Source organism: Mauremys reevesii, linkage group 3, assembly GCF_016161935.1.
Source record: "Mauremys reevesii isolate NIE-2019 linkage group 3, ASM1616193v1, whole genome shotgun sequence".
Lineage (NCBI taxonomy): Eukaryota > Metazoa > Chordata > Testudines > Geoemydidae > Mauremys > Mauremys reevesii.
The window spans coordinates 86,669,489-86,694,233 of NC_052625.1; the positions used below are offsets into that span (position 1 = coordinate 86,669,489).

The 24,745-nt window shown below is 43.2% G+C and overlaps 1 protein-coding gene across 10 annotated transcripts in view; it reads left to right on the forward strand.

Annotated features, from left to right (window-relative positions):
- The window catches only part of RPS6KA2 (ribosomal protein S6 kinase A2), a 445,421-nt gene that overhangs the window by 267,192 nt on the left and 153,484 nt on the right, over nt 1-24,745 (forward strand). For 9 of the 10 annotated variants that reach the window (XM_039528713.1, XM_039528712.1, XM_039528709.1 and 6 more), the window contains one exon: nt 23,873-23,989. Coding sequence is in view for 6 of the 10 variants with exons in the window: in XM_039528709.1 (XP_039384643.1) it covers nt 23,873-23,989 (117 nt within the window). In the remaining 4 variants the exon portion in view is untranslated. Of the gene's footprint in view, nt 1-3,183; nt 3,326-23,872; nt 23,990-24,745 lie in introns of those variants that run through there. The other variant, XM_039528714.1, reaches the window with a different exon arrangement.

Here is a 24,745-nt window from a genome sequence, read left to right on the forward strand (position 1 = left end):
GGTCTCCAACATCCACTGCACATTGGTCCCACTTCACTAGGAAAGGCTACCTTCTGTTAAAGCATTTGTGAGGCTAAAATGAGTGATGATTCTCTTGAGGGGCACTGGGAGAAATCGGTTTCCATAAACATATTATATTATTAGTTCTTCCTTCAATGCATTGTCTGTGATGTATAGGGACTCTGCTTGAGTGATTGCTTTCTTTCCTTTGTCAAATATATATTTATTGTGTGTGCATGGAGAGGGGAAGGGGGGAAAGGTGTCATGGGCCCTGACCCATGCTGTGCTGTACCATTTAAATACAGTGGGCTGGGTACTCCAGTCCATCAAGTTCATCTTGCTCAGTGTAAGTGGTATAAAGTGAAATTATACCAAGTGGAGATTCCCACAGCAGAATTCCCTCTGTGTAGGAGAATCTTCACCATCATCACTGCTTCCTATGCCAGCTGTCCCTTTCCCACCCGCAGTGGAAGGAGGAAGAGGAGGGGCATGCCTGGGAGGGGCGCCCTGCTAGCATAAGCTCTGTTAGAGTAGGCCCCTCCATTACTCTCACTTCTGCCAGCACTGGGTGGCCAAGGATCTGAGAGTTGGTCTCAACTAGATCCTTGTGGCTTCTGCTGTCCACTGTGTTGGAGCACAGCATGGACATAGTAGAGAATTGGGAACACTATATACACAATACAATAAAGGTCTGAATTGTCCCTAGCCTTAATGTCGCCATGAAGAGAAAGTAGGCCCCCCCCCCCTACCAGCATGGTCACATTCAGGCTACTCAGATCAAAGCTCCTGGTCCCAAATTGAACAAGGGGCCAGGGAGGGAATGGTGCCACGGCTCCACAATCTTCTTCCTCACCCCCTGCACCCTGGGCAGCAGAGCTGGCAGGGTCCAACACGTGAAGTAAACTACACCCTTTTCCTCCCTCCTCCCACAGAGAAAGAGGGGGTCAGCGGTGGAATTGGGGCTCTGAGCGGCATGTTTCCCAGTGCTTTCCCAGGGACAGCACAGCTACATACCCCACTCTGTGTTTAGGGCTCAGTGTGAAAGGCTAGGGCTCAGAAAGTGAGTAGGGAGCAACAAGAAGTTGATAGCAGCTCTCTGATTCTCAACTCTGCCATAGCCCCTGCACTCATTTCTCTTTCCAAGAAATGCCTCCTCTTCTCCCTTTCCTGATACTCTCCTTCCCCACTTGCGATGGGCAGCACAGGGTCAACTTAACCACCTCTTCCAGTTTTACATTGGCAGAGATTGCCCTTGCCCAGGGGGGATTCTCCTGGGACAACAACTTTCAGCCTTTTTAAGCTCACTTACACAGCACAAAGTGAACTTGGCCAACTGGAGAATTTATCTTCAGTCTAGTCCTAATTCAGTTTTCCCTTCATAAAAATCTCAAATCGTGTGTGTGTGTGAGAGAGAGAGAGAGAGAGAGAGAGAAACATATTTTAAACCCAGTGGATTGATAATGTCATTTTTATTTAATACAAGAAATGTCTTAGGCATTAATAGTTTATTCTGTCTGTTATATGAGAACTAGCTAGGCTGCTGAACACTAGATTTGTTTTCTCAGGGAGTTTAGCAAAAGGTGCTGGTAGTCTAAAGTGGAAGCATTAAAAGCCATTCAACACAAGTGCATAATGGGGATCACTGTGACACTTCTCAGGCTGTCACCACAAGTGGCAATTTATGGGCAAAAAAAAAAACTTACTCCTGAACTTACATTTCTATTGATATTATTTGCATGTAGATTAAACATAATTCACAGATTCAGTAGGAAAACAGTAATTGTGTTCATGTCTTAGAGAGCACCAAATTCTGACTTTATTGTGGTTGTACAGGTGTGAATAAGGGCAGAATTTGATCCTGTAAAGCTATTAATGTACATGTCAATCAGTGATCTTCTGCCCATGCACACCCATCAGCAGTGGTAGACTTTTGTTGGCTATATCATGGCAAATGTCATGGCAGTCAAAGATTGGCAGCCTTATTCAACCACTGAATGATCTGGGATCTGTCTGCATTAGATCCTGCTGCACCCTCGATGCACCACCATGTTTACATTTGACTGGAGCACTTCTGCTGTCAGAAGTTGGTCCAATTAAACAGCATTTCTCAAACTGGGGTTCGCAGACCCCTGAGATCCACGAGGGTACTCCAGAGGATCCACAGGCCCCGCTGATCAACTTCTCCCTGTCCCTCCCTCAACTCCTCCGCTGCCCTCCAAGTGCCTCCTGCATGCCAGAGAACAGTGTGCAGTGGCGTGCAAGAGGCGCTGGGAGAGAGGGGAAAGAGCGGTGACGGGGCAAGCTCAGAGGAGGGGGCGGAAAGAGACAGGGAAGAGGTGGGGTGGGGGTTGGGCCTGGAACTGAGCGGGAGGCTTGGGGGTCTGCAAAAATCTTTTACATCAAAATGGAGGTCCTCGGGTTGCTAAAGTTTGAGAACTGCTGCAATAAAAGATATTGCCTCACCCAACTTGTCTTAGGGTTGCATTTGTGAGAGGTCGTGGCAAGGCATTCTTGCCAGTGGATCGATGGATCTTGAAACTCTCTCATTCCCTTATAAGTCTGCGAGAACCCTGGCCCCACCCCCCAGGGTGCATTGCAAGATGTTTCTGTCTGTCCTTGCACTTCTTCAGTGAATCTTAGTCAGTGAGCATTTCCTTGTCTTTGTGGCAGGGCAGGGGTGATGGGTGGGTTAGTTTATTACATTTATTATCCCTTTGTGGGTCTTCCCCCCCACCTTTTTTTAAAGGGCACCATTGTACTCAGGGAATTGGCACTGTACTGTTCCAAACACAAACCCTGGAAATAAACTGCGCTGCAAAAAAAAAATCATGATATTGATTATCTCCCCCCAACACACACACACTTGTATGTCAGCATATATCCAGTGATGGGATAACTTGCCCCAAGAGAAAATTCCTTCTAACCCTAAGCAGTTAGATATATACATAGTTTCTCATATCAGCCACAGTTGGTAACTGTCGCAGGGGAGCTGGTCCCTGTGAGTTGATGGGGCTGTGTTAGAACAAGTGAGCCCAATCCAGCCAATTAAAAGGGGCTGGGCTACACCTGGGCCTATAAAGGACTGTTAGAGGCAAAGCAGAGGGGGAAAGTGATTGTGGTAGGTGGTGCGTAGGGTAGGAAAACCATGGTGGAGTGGAGCTAACTCCAATGGTGGGTCCCTAGAGTATGGGGCCAGGTGCTCAGGGAGGCAGCCCTGAGGTTTAGTACTCCAGGAAGGGAGCAGAGCTGATGAGAACTAGGAAGCTGCCAGCAGCAGGATGCCAGAGACCCTAGGAGGGGTGGCCTGGAAGCGGGAGAGCAAAGAGTAAGTTAAGACTGTTTTCTGTTTGTTTACTCACTTAAGAGAATAAACCTGCTTGATAGAAACTGGCTGTGGCAACACATATTTGGCTGATAGCTATGGGAACGGGGGGGGGGACAGAAGCCCCTGCTTGTAGAGTGACAAATCATATCAAAGATTGCCATTTAATCATGCACATTTTATAAAATCATAATTTTGTGTGAGCCTGTAATTTTTGTCTCAAATACTGGCTTTTTTCTCACCCTATCAGAAATAACACAAATGCCTGATTTCTTTAAAATATTTTCAGAATGTGCAATGGGAATCTTCAGTGGTGAATAATTCATTTTTGAAGTGGAAATCATTGTAATGTGACTGACCCCATAATAACAAGCATAATATTGTAGACACCATATGTCCCGATCACTTTTCAGGGTTTTCAATAGCAATTTGAAGTTCTTGCTCAGTATATCCTTGAGATCAGGTGGAATCCAAATGCTGAGGTACTTCATGAGGTCTTAATAGCACTTGGAAAATCAAGCAGTATGCACATTAAGACAGGTGGACAAAGCATGGACACATTAGATAGAAGCAAGAAAATATATTTGTGAGGTACAATCTAGGGGGATTGATAGTTTTGCCTGGCTCGGCAACATAGCCTGAGAGAGAGAAAGGAGAGATTATTCTCTTACACATAGAAAGAAATGAAACTCGCTGATAGCTTTCTTCTTACACTGATTTTACTCAAGTGTAGCAGGGATTAGCACACACAATAAGAGCCAGTTTTCTTCATGACAATAAGAAGAAAGTTTGGTTGCCCTTTAATAATGCTACTAGACATGAGTAATCTTTAGGGCTGTATTGAATTGATGAGCAATCATCTGAGCAATTACACAGAGCCTTTTAAAATGCTGTAGATATCCTTAGATCTGTTTTTAATCAAGCATTTTAGTCTGAGGCTGAATTCTCTGTAGGAAAAACCTTAATATTAAATTGACGTTTGTTTAAATGCTATCTTACTAAAATTTCTGGTTTAAATTCTGGAAGAAGCAAAGACATTCCCCTATTTGACTACTGGATTTGACTACTGTAAATAACCATCAACCACTACTATATACTGAACTGGATATTGTTATACCACTAGACAACTGCTGAACATAATATTCCTCGGACACACATTATTTATTGCTATCTACTGCTATATAAACAGCTTTCTATGTTGTGCATTTTTCATAGGAAAGTCAAAAGGAATTTAATGCTCCAGGGGCACTACTGAATGTAAACTAATTTGTGGCTGAAGAGCATGTGGACTCGCCACCATCATGGAAGCTGCTGTTTCTTTAGGATACCACTGATTCTAATGTAGCCAGATAAAGCAGATTTCATCTTTACATTGCTGCCCAAATCTGCCCCCTTCCTGAGGGCGTCTTCACCCTATGTTGATTATGACTGGGCACTTGAGAATTAAATCAGAAAATGCTCTGAACATGCTCCGTGTGTCTTGACATCTTTGTGTGCCTGTGTTCTTCCTTGAAAGCAATTCAGGGAAGATTCTAAAAGTGGCAATGTTCTTGAAATTGAAATCTCCTGACTGATAGCTTCATTACACAGAGCTGGAGCTATCCTCAGCTAGGGAGAGCAGATGGAAATTTTAGGGCTGAAAGTTGCTCTTCCACCTGCTAGCACCTATAGTGGTTGCAAAGGGTAGAACATAGCATCTACAAGGCTTCCGTACTGGAGGACAAGTCGAATAAAGCCCACCATCACCTCTGGTGACTGGGAGCACAAGTTCCCTACAACCAACTCCTGCAGTAGCCAGGGACAGATACCCCACTCATCCGGCTTTCAATGGGATGGGGGAGAACATTTAAACAAGGACAGGCAAAAAGTAGTATTTTTAAGGGTGGATGGAACTCCATGAAATTTGATAATTAGTGAATGTTTAGAACTGGATTTTTTGGCTTAGATTTTTTTTTGTGAGATTAAGTTTGTGAGCACATTACAGGTATATTAACTACACTGTAATTCTTTGGATACACGTGTGCATAGCATAAAATCCTGTACATTCGCTATAATGAGTGGAACTATTGTGAAGTATGTGAAATGCATATTGCAAGTTCAGTAGAACATTTGTAGTTATTCTGAAGGATTCTGTAGTAAGTACAAGTATCACAAGGTATAATTGGTGTCTGAATACCAGAAATACTGAGATTATGTAGACACAAATGATTCTACTCCTATTTTGTTACTTACACCAGCTCTATAATAGCCGGATCCAAAGTCTATTGGAGTCTTTCCATTGACTCAGTTGGCTTCAGAGCAGGCCCTAATTTCCTTCCTTGGAGTGGACTTTGTTGTTGCTGCCGTGTGCCCCAGGTCGTGCCACTGATGACCTGTCTCTTGAATGCACTGGCTCAGTGCAGAAGCAGCATGTTTAGTGTTTATCTCCTATCAGTTTGAAGTTGAAACTCAGTGCTGGCTCATGTTGCTGTGGAAACAAGTCTCGACTTTACAGTTGGGCCCATTGTACAATATTACTGTGACAGAGATGGTAATTTCCTGCAATATCCTTGAAAGACCTTATTGTATTAAGTGTATGTATTATTGTGGGTCAGGATTGTGTATAACCTCTCCAGAGAGGTAATATAACAGATGGAAGACCTGGCAGTCCAAAAGACTGTATTGAAAATGTGCCAGACAAGAATGGACTTTTGGGACAATGAGTGTTAAGTAGCTTTCCTGGGGAATCCCTAGGGACAAGTTAATTAAAATTTTCCAACTCTTGTTATGCAAAAACCCAGCCTTTTGAAACTCCCCCCTTAGGAAAGGGTCATTGTCTTCTGATCACCTGTTACAGAAGGCCAAGGTCAAAGGCCTGGGCTGTAGAAAGAAACTGCTGATGTGCCCAGCCTTGGTTCTGGATCTAAGACAGATGAACTTGTAACCACATGGGAAACCCCCCACTTGTGAGTAGTTTTAAAGCACTAAAATGCACCAGAGCCCTGAACTGGAGTTGCGGGTGAACTCTGGTAAGTTTTTCAGTATGATCATAGGTTTTTATCGTTTGTTTTTAATGATTTCTCTGTAATGCTTTTCCTTTAAGAATAAATGTACTTGCATAGAAGGAGCTATGTGTTAACCTATAACTGCAGGCAATACACAGGTTATAGCTAAGGATATGATTCTGTCACGGATTCTGTGACTTTCTGGGATGACCTCTGGGGCAGGGCTGGACCTGTGGCCAGCCCCAGGGCCCCCGGAGCAGTTGACCTGTGGCCTGCTGGGGCTGGAGCAGGAACAGGAGTGAGGCTCAAGCTGAAGCAACTGCAAGCCCTGGCAGTGCTCTGTTTGTGTCTCCCTTCACCCCCTGGGCATTTTTAGTAAAAGTCAGGGACAGGTCTGGGTTTCTGTGAATTTTTCTTTATTGCCTGTGACCTGTACCTGACTTCTACTAAAAATATCCATGACAGAATCTGAACCTTGCCTTCTGAGAGAAAGCAAAGTGCAGGCAATGACCCTTGCCTTGCTGGGGATTTCACAGTGTAAGCAGAGAGATATGCAGCCTTAAAGTCCCCTGTCTGGGGTGGGGGAGGGAGTGTGATGTGGGTCTCCGCTCAAGAGAAGTGATACCTGGGAGCTAGAAGCCTAAAGTGGATGTCGTTGGTGGACCATGGTGGGGGAAATACAAGTGCAGTTATTCTGAAACTGTGAAAACTATGTAACCTTAAATTCTGATGCATAGCCAGTGGAAGTTGAAGCTTAGAGAGGGAATGCCTTTAGTGATAATACCAGAGTATTATAATGCTAATGTAAAGAAAATAAGTGGCTTATATAAGTCACTTTTTATTGAGTTAGTTACTTTGTCACTGTATGGTTTCCATTGCCCGTGTTTGCTCTCTACAGCTTGCTTAGCTGGTGTTTCTAGACTGCAAGCTTTTTTTATTTAATAAGACTCGCTACTTCCCTGGAGGACCCAGATGTTTTTGTAATAGTTCAAAAATGGCTGGTCCGGCTAATCAAGGATGAGTTGGGAGCATTGTCCTATATTCAATCTGGATCGTTCCACAGCTGAGAATTGCTCTTTTAACTGAGATTTTTGTCATTGTGCAAATATTGCATCTGCTGTACATAGTCACTTTTAGTTTGACGGGAAAATAAATCTTTATTGACTCACAATTACATGGGAACCTTCCCACAGAAGCAATTAAGATAATTCAGGTTTATGAATTTAGTGAGCCTTACAAAAGATTTACTGTAGATCGAGCAGTAGTTTTTTATATATCTAAGAATATTGCCACATTTTTTCTACAAATGGGTATTCCTCTGGATCTTTAAGATGAGGGCAGGTGAGGACCAACAGATGTCCTATGTCCCTTATTAACGTAAAACACTTGCCTCCAGGAACCAATGATATTTTTCACCTGATGAAGCACATGACTGGACAGAGTAGTCCCTTTCCCCCAGGGCAGCCTTTTAAATCCTATGTTGGGTTCAGGCATCCTTTGTATCCTAAAGTGTCTGTTTGTGTGACTGGTCTGATTTAGCAAGGAAGGTGGAATGGTGCTTGATTACTTTTCAGATTTTTGGAACAGTTTCCCTCCCTCCTAACTTGTCCCATATTGAATCTTCCCCCGCCAACCCCCAATAGGAAGTAGATCACTATTAGACTAAACCCTCCCCGTTAAAATTCTTTGTAACTGTGAATAACCAATCACGAGACACTGGGAAATAAAAAACATACATTTATTATTTCCAGTACTTGAAAATATGAACACAATAGATGTCCTAAAATAGGATTCGAAATCAGGGTATAATTTCAGAAAAAAATTGGAGTGGGGAGGGCAAAGTTTTGTCAGCATATAGTGTGTGATATGTTCTGCAAAGTTTGGGGAGGGAGTGGGAAATACAATGGAGCAGATAGACATTTCTGAGGTCTAAGGAGGCAAACCAGGGTGTGTGGGAGAGTGGGGGCCAAGGCAACTTGGTAGAAAAACTTTTTTTTATAAATAACAAAAACTAGGAAAAATAACTCTGGAACTGGGAATTAGGAAACATGGATTCTAGTCCTGACTCTGTCACTGACTGTGTGCCCTTGAGCATGGAACTTGGGCCAATATATTTATAAGCAGTATGATTTCGAGGGCCTCTGTTATGGATGCCCAACTTGAGACAGAGTGGCTTCTTGGACTCATCTCTAAGGAATGAATCCAAAAATAGTGACTTGTGTTCTTTAAGGGGCCTCAAAACACAGAATTCACTAATCAAAAGTCCCATCAACTCCTTTATTGTTTGTAACTCAAACATCTTAATAAGTAGATTTTTCAAATGTAAAAGAGCAAAGGCATTTGAAAGGAAAATATACAGTGGGCCTATGTGAACTGATAAGCTGAATTTATTCAAGAAACTTTAGGTTCCTTAATATGCAGTGACCCAAGTAATCTGAATAATTTGCTATTATGGTGTTGATCCTGAAAATACTCAAGCAAGTGCATGACTTAGTAAATGTGCGTAGTCTCAAAAGTTAAATACATGAATGTTTGCAAGATAAGGGTCTGAGACACCTTCCTCTATAGCTACAGGTACTATTCAATGTGGGTATATGTATTAGAATCTGTCCCTTAATAATCACTGTGGCCACTTTTTTTTTCTTGTTTGCTCCCAGAAATATTGGAAGCAACGTTTCTGGAAACAAATAAGCCTATCGTCGTATGGAACTACTAATGCTGCTTTTGAAATGGAAGTGCCATCCTCACAATAATACTTTCTACTTCTAGGAATCACAGTAAAGGATTGTGGAGGTGGCTATTTTTTTAGTACCTGCAGGTAATGACTGTTTTCTAGCTTGCTAATCTCTTGTCTTTAATTAAACAGATCAGATGCTGCCTCGCCCAAGTAATAGGGACCAGCAACTGAAAGATCAGTGCAACGTGTAGATCAGACAAAAAAATGTATGCAGTGGTGGTATAGCTGTGTCAGTCCCAGGATATCAGAGACACAAGGTGGGTGAGGTAATATCTTTTGTTGGACCAACTTCTGCTGGTGAGAGAGAAGCTTTTGAGCTTACACAGAGCTGCTCTTCAGGTCTGAGAAACCTACTCAGAGAGTCACTGCTAAATATAAGGTGGAACAGATTGTTAACTACATATGCTAAACACATTTCTAGGGACCATTCAAGGTGAAGAGTCCTGTTAACACCCTTCCTGTCATAGCTGGGAAAGGGAAGAAGGCAGCTAGGAGGGAGCGGGTATAAGTGGGTTACAGATTGGATTTATGGCTTATTACAACAGTGTCTCTATTTAACTCCATAATTTTTAGTGCCTAGCAGACAGGGGCGGCTCTAGGAATTGTGCCGCCCCAAGCAGGGCGGCACGCCACGGGGGGCGCTCTGGCGGTCGCCGGTCCCGCGGCTCCGGTGGACCTCCTGCAGACGTGCCTGCGGAGGGTCCGCTAGTCCCATGGCTCCGGTGGACCTCCCGCAGGCACGTCTGCGGATGCTCCACCGAAGCCGCGGGACCAGCGGCCCCTCCGCAGACATGCCTGCAGGAGGTCCACCGGAGCTGCCTGCCGCCCTCCCGCGGCACGCCGCCCCAAGCACGCGCTTGGCGCGCTGGGGTCTGGAGCCGGCCCTGCTAGCAGAGCAGTGAATTTAACCTCCCAGACTCATCCTTTGAAAGTATTGCACAGGTTTCCTTTAAGGATGAGGACTGAGCGATATCCCCCCTCCGCCGCCCCCCCCCCATGACTGGAGGGGTGTTAACATGCCATTTGACCTTGAGTGGTCCCCTGAAATGTGTGTTAACTCTTATGCTAAGCAATCTGTTCCACCTTGTATTTAGCTGTGAAACTCTGAATATGTTTCCCAGACCTGAAGAAGAGCTCTGTGTAAGTTGAAAGCTTGTGTCTCTCACCAACAGAAGTTGGTCCAATAAAAAACAAAAAGTAGTTGTTGTTTAAAGGTGTGGGGAGGGATGGGTTCTGAGTCAGCAAGAGGGCTGCAGCTCGAATAAAGGCAGTGAAACTGTAAATCTGGAAATGACCTTTTCCATGTGAGACATTTGCTTGAATAAAAACCTTTATTTTCTGTTTACGTTATGTGTCAATGACTACATGCTTGGTACAGGAAGCATTGCTTGGCTGTTTCAGCTGTGGACAGGCAGTCAGGAGATGGTGTACTAGTCCAGCCTTCTTGTGTGGCTTTGTGCCAATCACTAATGTCCTGATTTTCAGCTATGCTAGGCGCCTGCGGCTCCTGTTGACTTGAGCTGGAGTTCTGAGTGCTTAGCATCTGTGAAAATCAAGACTTTAACCTATTTGTTATCTGTAAAATGGGAATGACCCTTATCTAAAGTGTTTTGTGATCCTCCAATGAAAGGTACAATGTGAATATTATCATCCCGGGTGCAATGCCAGGACCTCAGCCATTTGCTACTCTAGTATTTGAGCTGATTTTTTTTTCCTGCAGATGGCCTGAAACAATTGCTCAGAGGTGTGGACTCTGTCCTACTCATTTCAATGAGGTATTAACTCTACATACCCAATGGTGATTCTTTTAAATGATAGCTCTCATCAAAGCACATAAGAAAGGAGGGGAATAGTCATATTATTTCTGCTGTGAGTAATATCTCCAATATGGCATTGCCAGTTGGTAGCACCTGATAAATACCACTATTTACTCCCATCCACCCCCTCAAAAAGGAGCCAAGCCCAAGGAGCCTAGCAGAGGTCAGATGGATGTCTGAGCCCATTACCAAACTAACAAGAAAATAGCTTCTGGTGATAGTGTTAAACAGAATGGTCTAATGGTTTAAAAAAATGGACTGTAACTGGTTTTAAAATGACACATATTTTAACTGGAAGAGAGATTGAAACAGCTTTGAACGACATAAATGGAATTAGTTATTCTTCGGCCAGTAGAATAAGTTTAAGAAGTTGAGATGGCCCTATTTGATGTGGGCACATGAATGGGGAGCTCTGAGCGAAGGTAATTCCATACTTAACATTTCCATGCAGTTCTGATACAGTAACTCTACAGCGTCCCTGTGCTTAAACTGAGGCTAGGGTGAGGGCCGGCTCCAGGCACCAGCGCAGCGAGCAGGTGCGTGGGGCGGCCAACGGAAAGGGGCGGCACATCCAAGTCTTCAGTGGCAATTCGGCGGCAGGTCCCTCAGTCCCTCTCGGAGGGAAGGATCTGCCACCAAATTGCTGCCGAAGAATGAAGTGGAGGCAGTAGAGCTGCTGCCAAAGTGCCGCCAATCGTGGCTTTTTTTCTTTCTCTCCCCGCTGCTTGGGGCTGCAAACACGCTGGAACTGGCCCTGGCTAGGGTTGCCAATTCTGGTCAAATGTATTCCTGGAGGTTTCATCACATGATATGATCTCAAATGAAAGATTAATCTTTACTTTTTGGAGACTCCAGGACAATCCTGAAAGGTTGGCAACGCTAGCTGAGACCATTCAATTTCAGTAAAATAGAAAACAAATCTTAGTATATTCCACACAGATGAGCATGAGGTAAAACATTAATATACCTAGTAATGAACTTTGGGGATTTAGCAATATTATATTCATAGGCCTCTAAATTAAAATGTAGTGGTTAAATCTGTGTGATTTTGTGATTAGGACTGGGAGTCAGGAAAGTAAGATTTTATCCCTGGCTTGGCCAGACTCATTATGTGAGCACGTGCAAGCCACTTAACCATGCTGCACCTCAGGTGCCCCATCTGTCCAAGTTTCTATTTACTTCCCTCACAGGGTCTTGTGAGGCTAAATTAATGTTTCTAAACCACTTTGACATATGATGGAAGATGCTGCAAATGCGCACACAATTGTTAAGGAAAAATGGAAGGTGGACTAATCTCTCCAATTTATTGTACCCCTCCAAAATGCAAAAGGTACAGCCCACACATGTCTTTTAACATTCTAAAGAACAACCTCATAAGAGTTCAATAACAATAGTTGCAGCTAATCAATCAAAGTAAATTTGTGTGACAGTTTAATGCAATTTGTAACTTTTTTTTTTTTTTTTAGAAATGTGACTAATCCCTGGTTTCTGCTGACCCAAATTAGGTCAGCATAGCAGGCACTTAAATGATAAAGTAACCGAGGCACTCTCCAATAGAAAACGCTGGCAGTGCATTCCCTGGGGAAAGCAATGAACAAAACATCTGAAGAGACAAAGGGAAACTATCAATTTTTTCATTGTTTTATAGATGCAGTTGCAAATCATGAATAGCATCTTCTTTCACAGCAAGTGGCTTTGGAGCTTCTGGGAATTAGTGGCCAGTAGAGTAACTCCCTGGGTTTGATTGTTATTGGAAAATGCTTCAACAATGCAAACTTTGGAGAGACTTTAATTTTACATGGGGGTGGGGGGCGGGAAATGGAAGAAAAGTGCTGTACTGTATAGGCTGATTCACAGTTACCTTGGTCATGTGTTCGCCTTGCATATCCAAATAGTATGTGCTTGATTAATGAGCTATAGTAACTAGATTACTTGGAATTCTGATTAATAAAACCTGATGAGCTGTACAGCTCATCAACTTAACATTCCCTTGAATTAGTTCGGAATGAGTGGAATTTGATAAAGTTGCATGTTATGAAGCTGCAGCATCTGTCTGCATTCTATATGAGTGTTCAGTCAGGGTTCAAGGCTTGATACTTGTGGAAAAATCTCAACATAGGGAAAATATTTTCTGTATATCCTCTCCATGTTCCTGATTACGTGTCCTTGTAGTTCCAACTATCTAGCACATTTCTTAGGGATTCTATTTACAGCTCCTCTTTCAGTAGTAGTATATCCTAGGACTGAACTCTTCTGGTGCTGAAAATTGCTAAAGGATAAATGGGTAGCATATTGGAGTTTCTTGTATTCAGGATGCCATACAGGGGAATTCAGACTTCCCCTCTGCAGATATCAATGTCAGGAATAAAAGGCCAAGGAGTTAAAAAGAGTGGATGGCATTTCTCCTTGGAGGGAGGATGTTTGTATGCTGAAGGAAGGTGTTGGAACTGTGGTTCATTTTTAGTGCTCCCTTTTCAGGAAGGCTTACAATAAAGCCATTTACCTGGTTCAACATCATTTCCTGAGACTGGTACAGTCAGCCAGCAAGAGACCAAGGATCTGATTCTTCAACTCTGTAATCCTTTTTCACTGTATACAACCACCCCATAGGGCAAGACCAAGTTATTGACCTATTATGGGCTTAGTCACCCCCACCCTGCCACACCTGTCAGAGGTCAGAGTTGGAGGGAGGGACTTAAAAGGGGAAAACATAGCAGAGTTGGTGGCAGACTAGAGAGGAGAGTGGACTTCCAGACTTCAGCCAGCCATCTCACCAGGAGCTGAAGACGAGAACTTCTCAGATGATTACTGCCCAATGCTGAATCCACCTTTAATAGGACTATTTTTCCTTAGTCGCCTGTGAGGCTAGTTGGGGCCACAGTTTAGCAGAAGTTGACTAAAGGAAGAAAGACTTGTCCCACTGTGGGACAACTCATTTGTGTTCATTTCTTGTAATGTTTGTTGACGACAACCCTGGAAGGGGCATACTGTCCAGGGCTCAGCCATAAGACAGATCCTGTTACTACTAGGCTGTCGTGATGGAACAGCTGGACATCGCAGAGCAGCGACCTAGGTGAGTGCAGGGGCTTGGCACAGGGCCTAGGGGGCACCCTGCTGAAGGAGTCTAGTGATACTCACATTACAACCAGATCCACAAAGGGACTTAGGTGCCCATAGCCCAGTTTTAGGCCCAATTGCAATTCCCAACACTGCTCCTCGGCTGCCACCTAACCTTGTAGGTGCCCGAATTCACTCAGCCCTGAAGTTTCTGCCTCTGAACATGCACACTTCTGCCTCAGGGAGGTGCCCAGATGCCTATCTCACACCTAAGTCCCAGCATGATCCTCCAGCCAAGGAAAGATAGGCTGAGGAATACCTATCTTGTCTGTGGGGACTGATCCAGTAGGTGTACCCTGAGTGTTTCTAACGCCACATCAAACAGCCAGGGAGGGAGGAGGCGGCAGCCTCCCTTACAACCTTAAATCCAGTGGTTAGAGTATTCTCACTGGATTTGAAAGATCCCCCATTTCAGCTCCCTCTGCCTGATAAGAGATTTGAACAGGGATTTCCCACCTCCCAGGTGAGTACCCTGACCCACTGGCCTACAGGTTATAAGGAAGGTAGTGGCCTCCTCACATCCACCATCCCCCCCCAACCCCCAAAATTTTGGCACGGAGGTAGGTGCTTACCTAAGCTGTTCGCTCAAAAAACAACTTATTTAGGTGTCTAAACTGCCTGATTTATTGAAGAGGGATTCCTAGCTGAGGATCGCAAACAGAGACTGGCACTTCCCTACAGCTCAGGGTTGGGCACCAAACTCAGAGAGGAGCAGCGCTTTAACATGCCTCTTATCAGCATCTTTCATTGGGTAGCTTAGGCAGCTCCCTGGCTTTTGTGGATCACAGTCTCAGATGCCCATTTCTCCCCATTCATTATATAGGAGCCCTACATGCCTGAGTCCAATATTGTGGGTCCTAGTGATTTTTTTTCAAGGTGCCTAAAAGTTAGGCCTTGCAGCACTGGAGTCCCTTTGTAGATCTAGGCTTAGTGACTACTCCTATGAGTTGGGACTCTTCTCCTTTGTGAGGGCTTGCAGAATCGGGCCCCAACTATATCTGCCCTGTGACCATATGGTAGTTGAGCCATTAGCAGTAGTTAGGTAGTTTTCAATGGACTTGATGCCCACATAGATCAATACTTTATGTATTTAGAGCCTGATCACAAACCCATTTAAGTCAATGAGAGTCTTTCCAGAGTTTTTGGATCAGGCCTTTAATTTGCTAACTGGATGTTTGTTTTCTTTACTGCTTAATATTTAGCAAAACAAATGTAGAAACTCTTCATCTTTACAAAAGAGGCAACAGTGCTAGCTGACTAAAAAGGGCATGATTTGTTGCCCCACTTATCTCATTTTGTTGATTAGCTGCAACAGATGCTGATGCCCAATTCACTTTTTAATATAGTAAATTTGGCACATTTGATAGCTCCTCCTCTTCTTGTACCATCCTCAACAGACATTAACTAACTGGTACTGTGCCATAATGACAAACATGAGTTGTTTTCACTAATGGCACATCTTGCATTAGCCATCTGCATCCTTCTTTCGTATTTCTTTCGAAGGGCCTGATCCTGCTAATTCTCAGTCACACAAGCTGTGCTTACTGACACCTATACTCACACTGGAAGTAACAGGACTACAACCATGAATAAGGACCACTCGTATGAATAAGGTTTTGTAGAACAGGGTCCTGTATTTACAGGATTGATCCTGAGCAGAGCTGGGCAAGATTTTTTCGAACAAATAGTTTTTGTTGAAAAATGCAGTTTGGATTGACCTAAAACTATATCTGAAACTGACATGATGAGAACAGTAACTGCCTCTGCGTTTAAAGAGAGATGAGTAGCCAGAACTTGAGCACTTGTGTTTGGAGAGAGGATTACTGAGTCCAAATTGGTTTCCACGCTTGTGTTGCAAAACAGCAGTAGTTGATGAGACCGATGCATCTGTGCCTCCCTCAGAGCTCTGGTCCCAGCTCTGTTGTGGCTTTGACCGACACTTGGGCCAGCGGTTTTGTCTAAAGCCTTCATCACAAAGGAATTTGTTGTGTTTAGGGCAGGATTAAAAGACAGGTTCCCTGATAGTAACGAAAAGCAGCTTTGTCTGGGGTGTCCGAAATACAGCACTATGTTTAGCTGGCATTCTGAAAGTAGGGCTACATCCATATAAGCTGTACTGTTGCTCTTTGCTGTTAATCCTTCTTTGTGCAATGTAGGAGCTGGAGCTATATTTGTTGGAGTGTCAACAAAAAAACAGACCGGAGGAAGACCTGGAGTTTGCGCCCACTCTTTTCTTTCTGCCTGAGAAATTAACCCAATCAAGAAGTCCAAAATGTGTTTTGTGACTGCTCAGCAACTAGGGAGGATTGTGTATAGTCTGCTGTCTCGCAGCTTTTAATTCCATTAGCCATTTTGCAGTACAGTATCGACGATTCTATACCAAATAAAGTTTCGCTGTGCAGTGTACATTTATCTTCCTTGAGCCTCTAATGGAACACATGCGTGTTCCTGTCTTTTCACAGACACCCAGTTTTAAGAATGTCTCTAACTGAATTAACCTAGTAGACCATGGTTTACTGTCCCTTCTATTTCTGACTTTCTGCCTGGTGCATCACCCTGTGGTTCAGCTGGCTGAGAGTAAAGGCAGGGTGGAACTTGTAGTCCTCTCTCCACAGCGTGCTGCTTGGTGGACTGCAGAGGCTACTTCATCCATTGGGGCTGCATTAACCTTGGTGGAGCAACTCCATGACCAGAAGGAAGATTTGTCCTTCCTGCACATCTACCTAGGCTGGCAGGGATACTTGGGTCAGGAGATGGGCCCTGTATTTGTCCTTTAATGCATAGGAACAACTGTTACTAAGTTTCACCACAGATCAATCTCTCTCTCTCTCTCTCTCTCTCTCTCTCTCTCTGTGTCATGTTTTTACCCCGAACCTGAAGCAAATACTCACCAGCAATCACACAACAAAAACACTAACCCAGGAACTTATCCTTGCAACAAAGCCTGTTGACAACTCTGTTCACATATCGATTCAGGGGACACTATCATAGGACCTAATCACATCAGCCACACTATCAGAGGCTCGTTCACCTGCACATCTACCAATGTGATATGTGCCAGCAATGCCCCTCTGCCATGTACATTGGCCAAACCGGACAGTCTCTCTGCAAAAGAACAAATCAGATGTCAAGAACTGTAACATTCAAAAACTAGTTGGAGAACACTTCAGCCTCCCTGGTCACTCAATTACAGACCTAAAAGTCGCAATTATTCAACAAAAAAAACTTCAAAAACAGACTCAGACGAGAAACTGGAGAACTAGAATTAATTTGCAAACTGGACACCATTCAATTAGGCTTGAATAAAGACTGAGAGTAGATAAGTCATTATACAAACTAAAAACCATTTCCCCATGTTAATTTTCCCCCTACTGTTACTCACACCTTCTTGTCAACTGTTTGAAATGGGCCATCCTGATTATCACTTAAAAAATTTTTTTTTCTCCTGCTGATAATAGCCCACCGTAATCAATTAGTCTCATTAGAGTTGGTATGGCAACACCCATTTTTTCATGTTCTGTGTGTGTATTTATGTGTGTGTAATCTTCCTACTGTATTTTCTACTGCATGCATCTGATGAAGTGGGCTTTAGCCCACGAAAGCTTATGCTCAAATAAATTTGTCAGCCTCTAAGATGCCACAAGTACTCCTGTTCTTTTTTTCAGAAAAGCTTGTGCATTTAAACTTCTCGTTTGGTTCAATAAAACCACTGGGAGTAGATTAATCTTTTATGAAACTTTCTAGTAGTTAGATACTGTGTAGATTTGCTGCAACAGGTGTAAGCTACAGTAAGAGAGTCAAATATTTTTAGGCTAATTAAAAATACATGGCGCAGACATGTTGATCTTGGTTTGACATTCTACAAGACTTGCAGGAGTGCAAGGAAATCCTTGTAGGGTGGAGAGCACCGCAGTGAAGTTGTTCTTAATCTGGAATGATTGATGTTTTTAAAGCACTGGAGGATAGCATGCTATAACAGATGGAAGGGAATGCCTTTCCTTCAATTGACTTCATGGGCTTGGCTTTGCTTTCAGTGGCATTTCCGTGCATTAAGTGACTGCAGAATGGAACCCACAGCACCTAGTTCTCATTTACACTAAAGGTGGCAGTGTAAAGGGGCTTTAGTATAAATGAAAATCACGTCTGTAATCTTCTGCTGACAGATGATAGCAAAAGCTACAAGCAGGCTCTGGTTTAAGCCCAGTTCTAGCACCCCTCTAACTAAGCAGAGCGAAATTGGTGGGCCTTTCAATTAGCAGGCTTACTCTAAAAGCCAAGCAGTATTTTATCTGGAAAGGTTGGAAAAAACTACTTTTGAGTTACAACTCATAAAACATACCTAGGTATGATATTTTGACTTCTCTAAGGCCACTTTGTGGCCTCCTAGCTCACAGCTCATTACTATCCCTCCAAACATGGAAAGAGCATCAGCGTGTTTGGAGAATGTATTGCATCTTAATTTGTAAACATTGAGCCAAATTCTGACCCTGAGTCTGATAGCATACAGGAGAATTTCCCTCCATGCAAGATCCTGCAGTATCGGGCATAGGGACCTGTCAGAGTGGAAGGGGGAATGTCAGTAGTACCTTGTTTTATGGCTATTCTGGGCTGCAGAGTGACCCACAGGCACAAGTAAGAAGTTACGGTAAATTAAAGCAGAGGTTGTTCTTGAACCATACAATGAGATTCTACACACAACCACACTCTGTAGGAACTTCACACTTCTTAAGCACTAAGGGGGTTGGAAAACCGCCCCCGAATTTAGAGCGGCTGAAGTGGTTCCCACCCCCCCCACACTCGATCAGGAGACACACAGATTAAGCGCTGACCAGGTGTTTACCACTGGAACACGCAGTGCATAAGGCACCAATCAGGGGAGGGGGCGAAGTAATTGGATTGGGGTTGCACATGCACATAATAGAATGATTTATGTAACCATTATAATAAAAGGACGTGGAAAACCCCCGCTTGGGGCGCTCCACTGGAACAGACTGACGGACTTGGCTTTATTTATTGCAACACAACCACACTCGCACTCTTATTGTGGGCCTAATCCAAAATCCAGTGAAGTTAATGAGACTCTTTGCATTGATTTCAAGGGGGTTGCATTTGATCCTATATAAACTATTAGTGTGTTTGAATATTTATGTACCTTCCTCTAATTGCTCTTTTGCACGCTTGAATACAGAGGGGGGTTTTAGACTGTAATTTTCCTTGGTGTATTTAGATTAAAGTTATCAAAGATTTTTGTATGTTAATATTTAAGAAATTGGCATTACAGTGTAACATAAATGGCATTTGAATCTTACAGCAGTGAAACTAATGATAAATTAAACTCATCAAGGTTCTGTTCAGCTGAGAGCTGTCAAATTATTTTCCTGGTTTTTTTTTTGTTTGTTTGTTTTTGCATTGCAGAAACAAAAAGTATGCTCACAATATATGCTCTTCTACAAGGACTGCCAAGATTTATGCACAAATGTCACCTTGTCTGAGATGAGACTAAAGTTCTCAACAATCTTAAAAGGTGTTTCTGAGTGTCTGGAGGGATTTCCTGCATTTTGTTCTAGTTTCAAAATTTAAAAAATCTTCTAATTGTGTTCTTTGGATGATTCCTGGTAAGTATGTAATATACTTGATAAATTAAAATATTTCTGCCTCTGCAGAAAAGAGGCTGTGTATGGTGGGACTATAACAAGCAAACTGTGCCCTCAGAGATATGTCATGTGAATCATTGAGTTATGTAAACTATGCTGAAGGGCTTCTTACTATTTCACAAAGCTGCAAAAATGTAGAGGACCTTTGTTGGGCCAGATTTCCAACAGATTGTTGTGCTATAAATCTGTTTATATGTGCATTTGTACTGCATGTGGAACTTGGGTAACTGCATGCAATCCTTAGGCACTGAAGGTAACTACTTGTACAAATAATGACCCGTGTTTCTCATGCAGGTGCAGTAAATGTGCACACATACAGGTCAAGACATGCATGAATTTTGTGTGCTAATCTTAGCATTCCTCAGCTGAACATTTCTCCTGGAATCTAGTTTGAAGAGGTGTTGGTGGATAGTTTTTTTGCATCTCTTTAATTTTACCTTTGAGAGCATAGTGTAAGACAATGAAATGAAATTAGTTCATAAGTAAACAGGCAAAGCAGTGGTAAGCAGAAAACCCATTTTGTGTTTTGGCAATGTTGTCTAGCTCATGTTGTTCAAGAAATATTATGAGTAATCACTGGGATGTTGACTATAAGCTACATTGTCGTACCCCTTACAGGGGAGTAAGGTCCTCACCCTCTGTTACTCCCTTGCTCTGCCTTGTTCAGATTTCAGGCCTGAATACGGGGGGAGGAGAGAGGCTGCATGCCTGGTTACCCCCCTTACCTCTGCTCCACAAGCAAGTGGGCAGAGAAGACCAGGGATTGGAAGGAGCCTTGGTTCATGCGTGCGCACACTCTTGCTCGCTGGCAATATGCACAGATAGTAAACTGCTGCATTAAAAAGGGTGTAGTAATTTACTCCTCTCCTAGATCGAGCAGGGAGCGAGGCAGGAATTGTGGCACCTGCTCCTGGGCCACTGCAGCTACACGCTGCCCCCACGCAGGTAACGTTAGTCTAGCCTCCTGTGGTTAAATGTAAGCCATGTCTCCAACTGTGACATTTTCTTACTGATTCTGAACTCTGCTGAAAATGAATTGTTCACAAATGGCAAGTGGGGATCTGAAACTGGACTAAATGGGTGGCTACAGCAAATGATACTGTCCTCTTGAATATACAGGCAAGACTGAATAAAGGCCAAATCCTGATCCCATTGAACTCATTGGGAAACTTGCCATTGATATTAGTGAGCTCAGCACTTGGCCCCTAGAAAAGAGGGCTCACCTCTGCAGGGATAGATTTCCTTAGTGTGCTGTTTTATGGTTCTGAGTGTGCACGTGCACAGGATAGGGTAAAGTGCAATGATATTTTTCTAGTGATTGTTGTGATGTGATAAACCTCTTACCATTTGCCTAGCACCTTTTCATCCTGTGTGGCTTTACTGACCAGTATATAAAATTGTCCAGCACTAAATATTACCAGCTCTAGACTGACCCTCCTTCCCCTGCCAGCAGATATTCACACCTCTTCAGAAAAGAAATTCAGGACAAATACAATATGTAATTGAAATCACTGGGTGGGAGGAAAGTAACTCCCTGAGTTGGTGCCAGTTCACTTCCTCACTTAAGAAAAATCCCCTGGGGATGGGGTCAGAAAAGGCAGAAAACTGAGGTGAACTGAACCTCAACATTTTCTAGGAAGCATGGCCTCTTCCATGGTGCTGTAGAGCAGGCAGTGCATGAGGTTCCGCCACATCAGAAGTAAAAGCCATTCTGTGGCAATGGTTACTGTGGAGAGTAATGGAAGGCGGAGGCACACATCAGAGCCCTAGGAGGACTCCTGTTAGGGCCTTAGTGGGGCTCCGGGTGATCGCTACTTCCCACCACCCAACACAGATGTAATGAGGTTGAGTAGTGTCCGCAAAAGAGAAACTAACAACTAATTATTCCTCAAGAAATGGTTTTTAATGACTTATGACTATAAAGGCAACACAGACAGAATGTGCCTAATGACTTTAATTTTAGTAGCCTTAACCTATTTATAACTTTATCTAATCAATTTATAAACTTTTATTGACTTTTATAACTTGATGGTAACTTATACTGAAGACAGGCACAGTGGCTTGCAAAACTACTATGATTTATAAACTACTAACTTTACCAACGCTGTACCTGTTTCCAGCAAGGCACAAAACATACAGTTACTATATACTGATTAAACCTATAGTATTAATACAGACTTAAGATTAACCAGCTCGAGCATTACCAGACCGTTTTAATTCATACCTCACCCTGCTTTCGTCCAAAGATACGTTACCTTTCAGTTGACCATTTCCTGCACTGGCCAGGCACAGATAGTCAGTGAAGCGCAAGTCCCTTTGGTTCAGGGGGTGTATGTGAATCTGACAAAGAGCAATCTCTTTTAGGTCAACAACACACACACACACTTGCGCCTCTGCATCTTATTTATACGATATTTGCTGGCCGTGCTTCAAAACAAGTCAACCAATCAAGGTGGCCAAATATTCCAGGGTGGCATTTGTGGTTGTTTTGAACTTATGAACTGTGCACCTGTGCCCAGCTCATCTCTTCTGTGTGTGGCTAGTTGTGGTCAATTTGCTAGACTCAGAAATGCTCGATTCAGCTTAAAGAGGTATTTGGTTGCAGAGCATAGTAACCACAAGTCTGTATCTACCTTGACAGAGTTTCCTTTTTAGTCTATAAAGCTTTCTAGATAGATTATGCTTATGCTTGCAGGATTCTACTGTACTCGCTTCTTACAACTTCCGGAAGTTTGAGGCCTAACAGTACTTAGCCTGACACTACTTGACAAGGCTTATGCACATTAATCACAGTTAAGTTTTCATGTGGCTCTCTGTGCTTTGTCTCCTCCTCCCTTCTTCACCAGATCTTCCCTCCTTGTCCCCCTCCCCACCATGGCATGAGCTTTGTTGTACTGTAGTTGGCAGAGTTCCCTGTGGTTGCTCATGGAGGGACTCTGCAGGCATTAATGCTGCTCTCCCAGTCTTTATTCAAGCCTTGTTTGATGGTGTCCAATTTGCAAATTAATTCCAGTTCAGCAGTCTCTCGTTGGAGTCTGTTTTTGAAGGGTTTTTTTGTTATAATATTGCGACTTTTAGGTCTGTAATTGAGTGGCCAGGGAGATTGAAGTGTTCTCCAACTGGTTTTTGAATGTTATAATTCTTGACATCTGATTTGTGTCCATTTATTCTTTTACGTAGAGACTGTCTGGTTTGGCCAATGTACATGGCAGAGGGGCATTGCTGGCACATGATGGCATATATCACATTGGTAGATGTGCAGGTGAATGAGCCCCTGATGGCGTGGCTGATGTGATGTGACTGGGAGTGGATGGGCCATTACACAAAGTAAAACTATTTCCCCATGCTTATTTTCCCCCCTCCTCCCCCCCAGGTCCTTACATCTCCTTGTCAATTGCTGGAAATGGGCCATTTTCATTACCACTACAAACAGTTCTTTTTCTCTCCAGCTGATAATAGCTCACCTCAACTGATCACTCTCCTTATAGTGCGTATGGTAACACCCATTGTTTCATGTTCTGTGTGTGTGTGTGTGTATATATATATCTTCCTACTGTATTTTCCACTACTTGCATCCGATAAAGTGGGTTTTAGCCCACGAAAGCTTATGCTCAAATAAATTTGTTTGTCTCTAAGTTGTCACAAGTCGTCCTGTTCTTTGTGTATGGAAGGTTACTACTAGCAACCTTCCATTATTCCGTCAGCTGAACATGCAGAAGCACTATGAGCAAAGTCTTCTCTCTGTTGCCCATTTATAGTCAGAGTCTCTCCTTAAAGATGATAAAGCTGCAGGTTTTTCAATGACTATAAATGATGTCTTTGGACAGTAGGCTGTATTGGGAAAGGTCTGCACTAGTGGTACTGTCACACGTACACATAGATCACTGTAATAGATAATAAGGTCTGTGATGAACAGGCATTGTGAGCCCAGTTGCTTCAATTATTTACTCCACTGTTTCAGTTTACAGGTTCTGTTTTTATCTATGCACATCATGAAGTTTCATAGGCAGAAGCAGTGGGATGCTGACGTCTTGCATTCAGATTCAACGTATTGCACTGAAAATAATAAGTCCCGGTATATACACACTTCATATTTGGCATAGCATACAGTTTGGGCTCTCCAGAGTTTCTGGTATTAGGGATTTAATTGTAGAAACAAGTGTGGTGGGGTTTAAATAAATATTGTGTTTTCTTTCACTCACAGTAACAGCTGTGATTTTATTTTTTCTTTCCTTTCACAGGAAGAAGGTATAGTGAAGGAAATCGACATCAGTCATCATGTGAAGGAAGGCTTTGAAAAGGCGGATCCTTCACAGTTTGAGTTGCTGAAAGTATTAGGGCAAGGTTCCTACGGAAAGGTAATTTTCTACAGTATGTGACCATTCAGATTAGCATTGTGAGACAATAACATAATGGACTTAATTCTGCTTTGAATGGCACTAGTACCATCCCATTGAAGTCAATGAAGTTGTATGGGCAGAAGAGCATATTTGCCATTTACTGGGGTCCTGTGTACGACACAGGTTAGGGGATAATGTTTATAGGGCTAGGCCTAGAACATGAGTGAGTGTTATGTACTGGTTTATGTAATCCCCTCCGTGTTGCATTAACCCACCCCCCAGCTGTTTCAGAGGTGGGGATTGGGCTATAATTGTTAGTTAGGGGTCATTGATTGGGATTTTCAGAGAGGCCTGTGGGAACTAGGCATCCAATTCCCGTTGACTTTCAATGAGGTGTGGTCACATAATCCCCTCAGGTCCCTGTGAAAATCCTCTGAGGCTCATGTTCTGAGCTCTGGAAATCCCAGGCTTAGGGAGCAAGATAGCAACCATTAAAGTTAAAGCATGGGACTGGGCATCAAATGTTTCAGTTGCAGCTCTGCCAGTGACACCACGTATGGTCTTGAGCTTTCACTTACCTTCTCTGTGCTTCAGTTTGCCCATCTATAAAATGAGGGTATTGATAGCTTCCTCGCAGTGGTACTGAGAGAACTTTATGGTGCTCGGATGAAAAGTACTATGTAGCTGCAAAGTATTATCATCTTTTAAGAAACATAAACTAGTTAGTTTTGCATTGTCACGTCCATTTTTACTGCCCACAAAAGCCATGTTTGT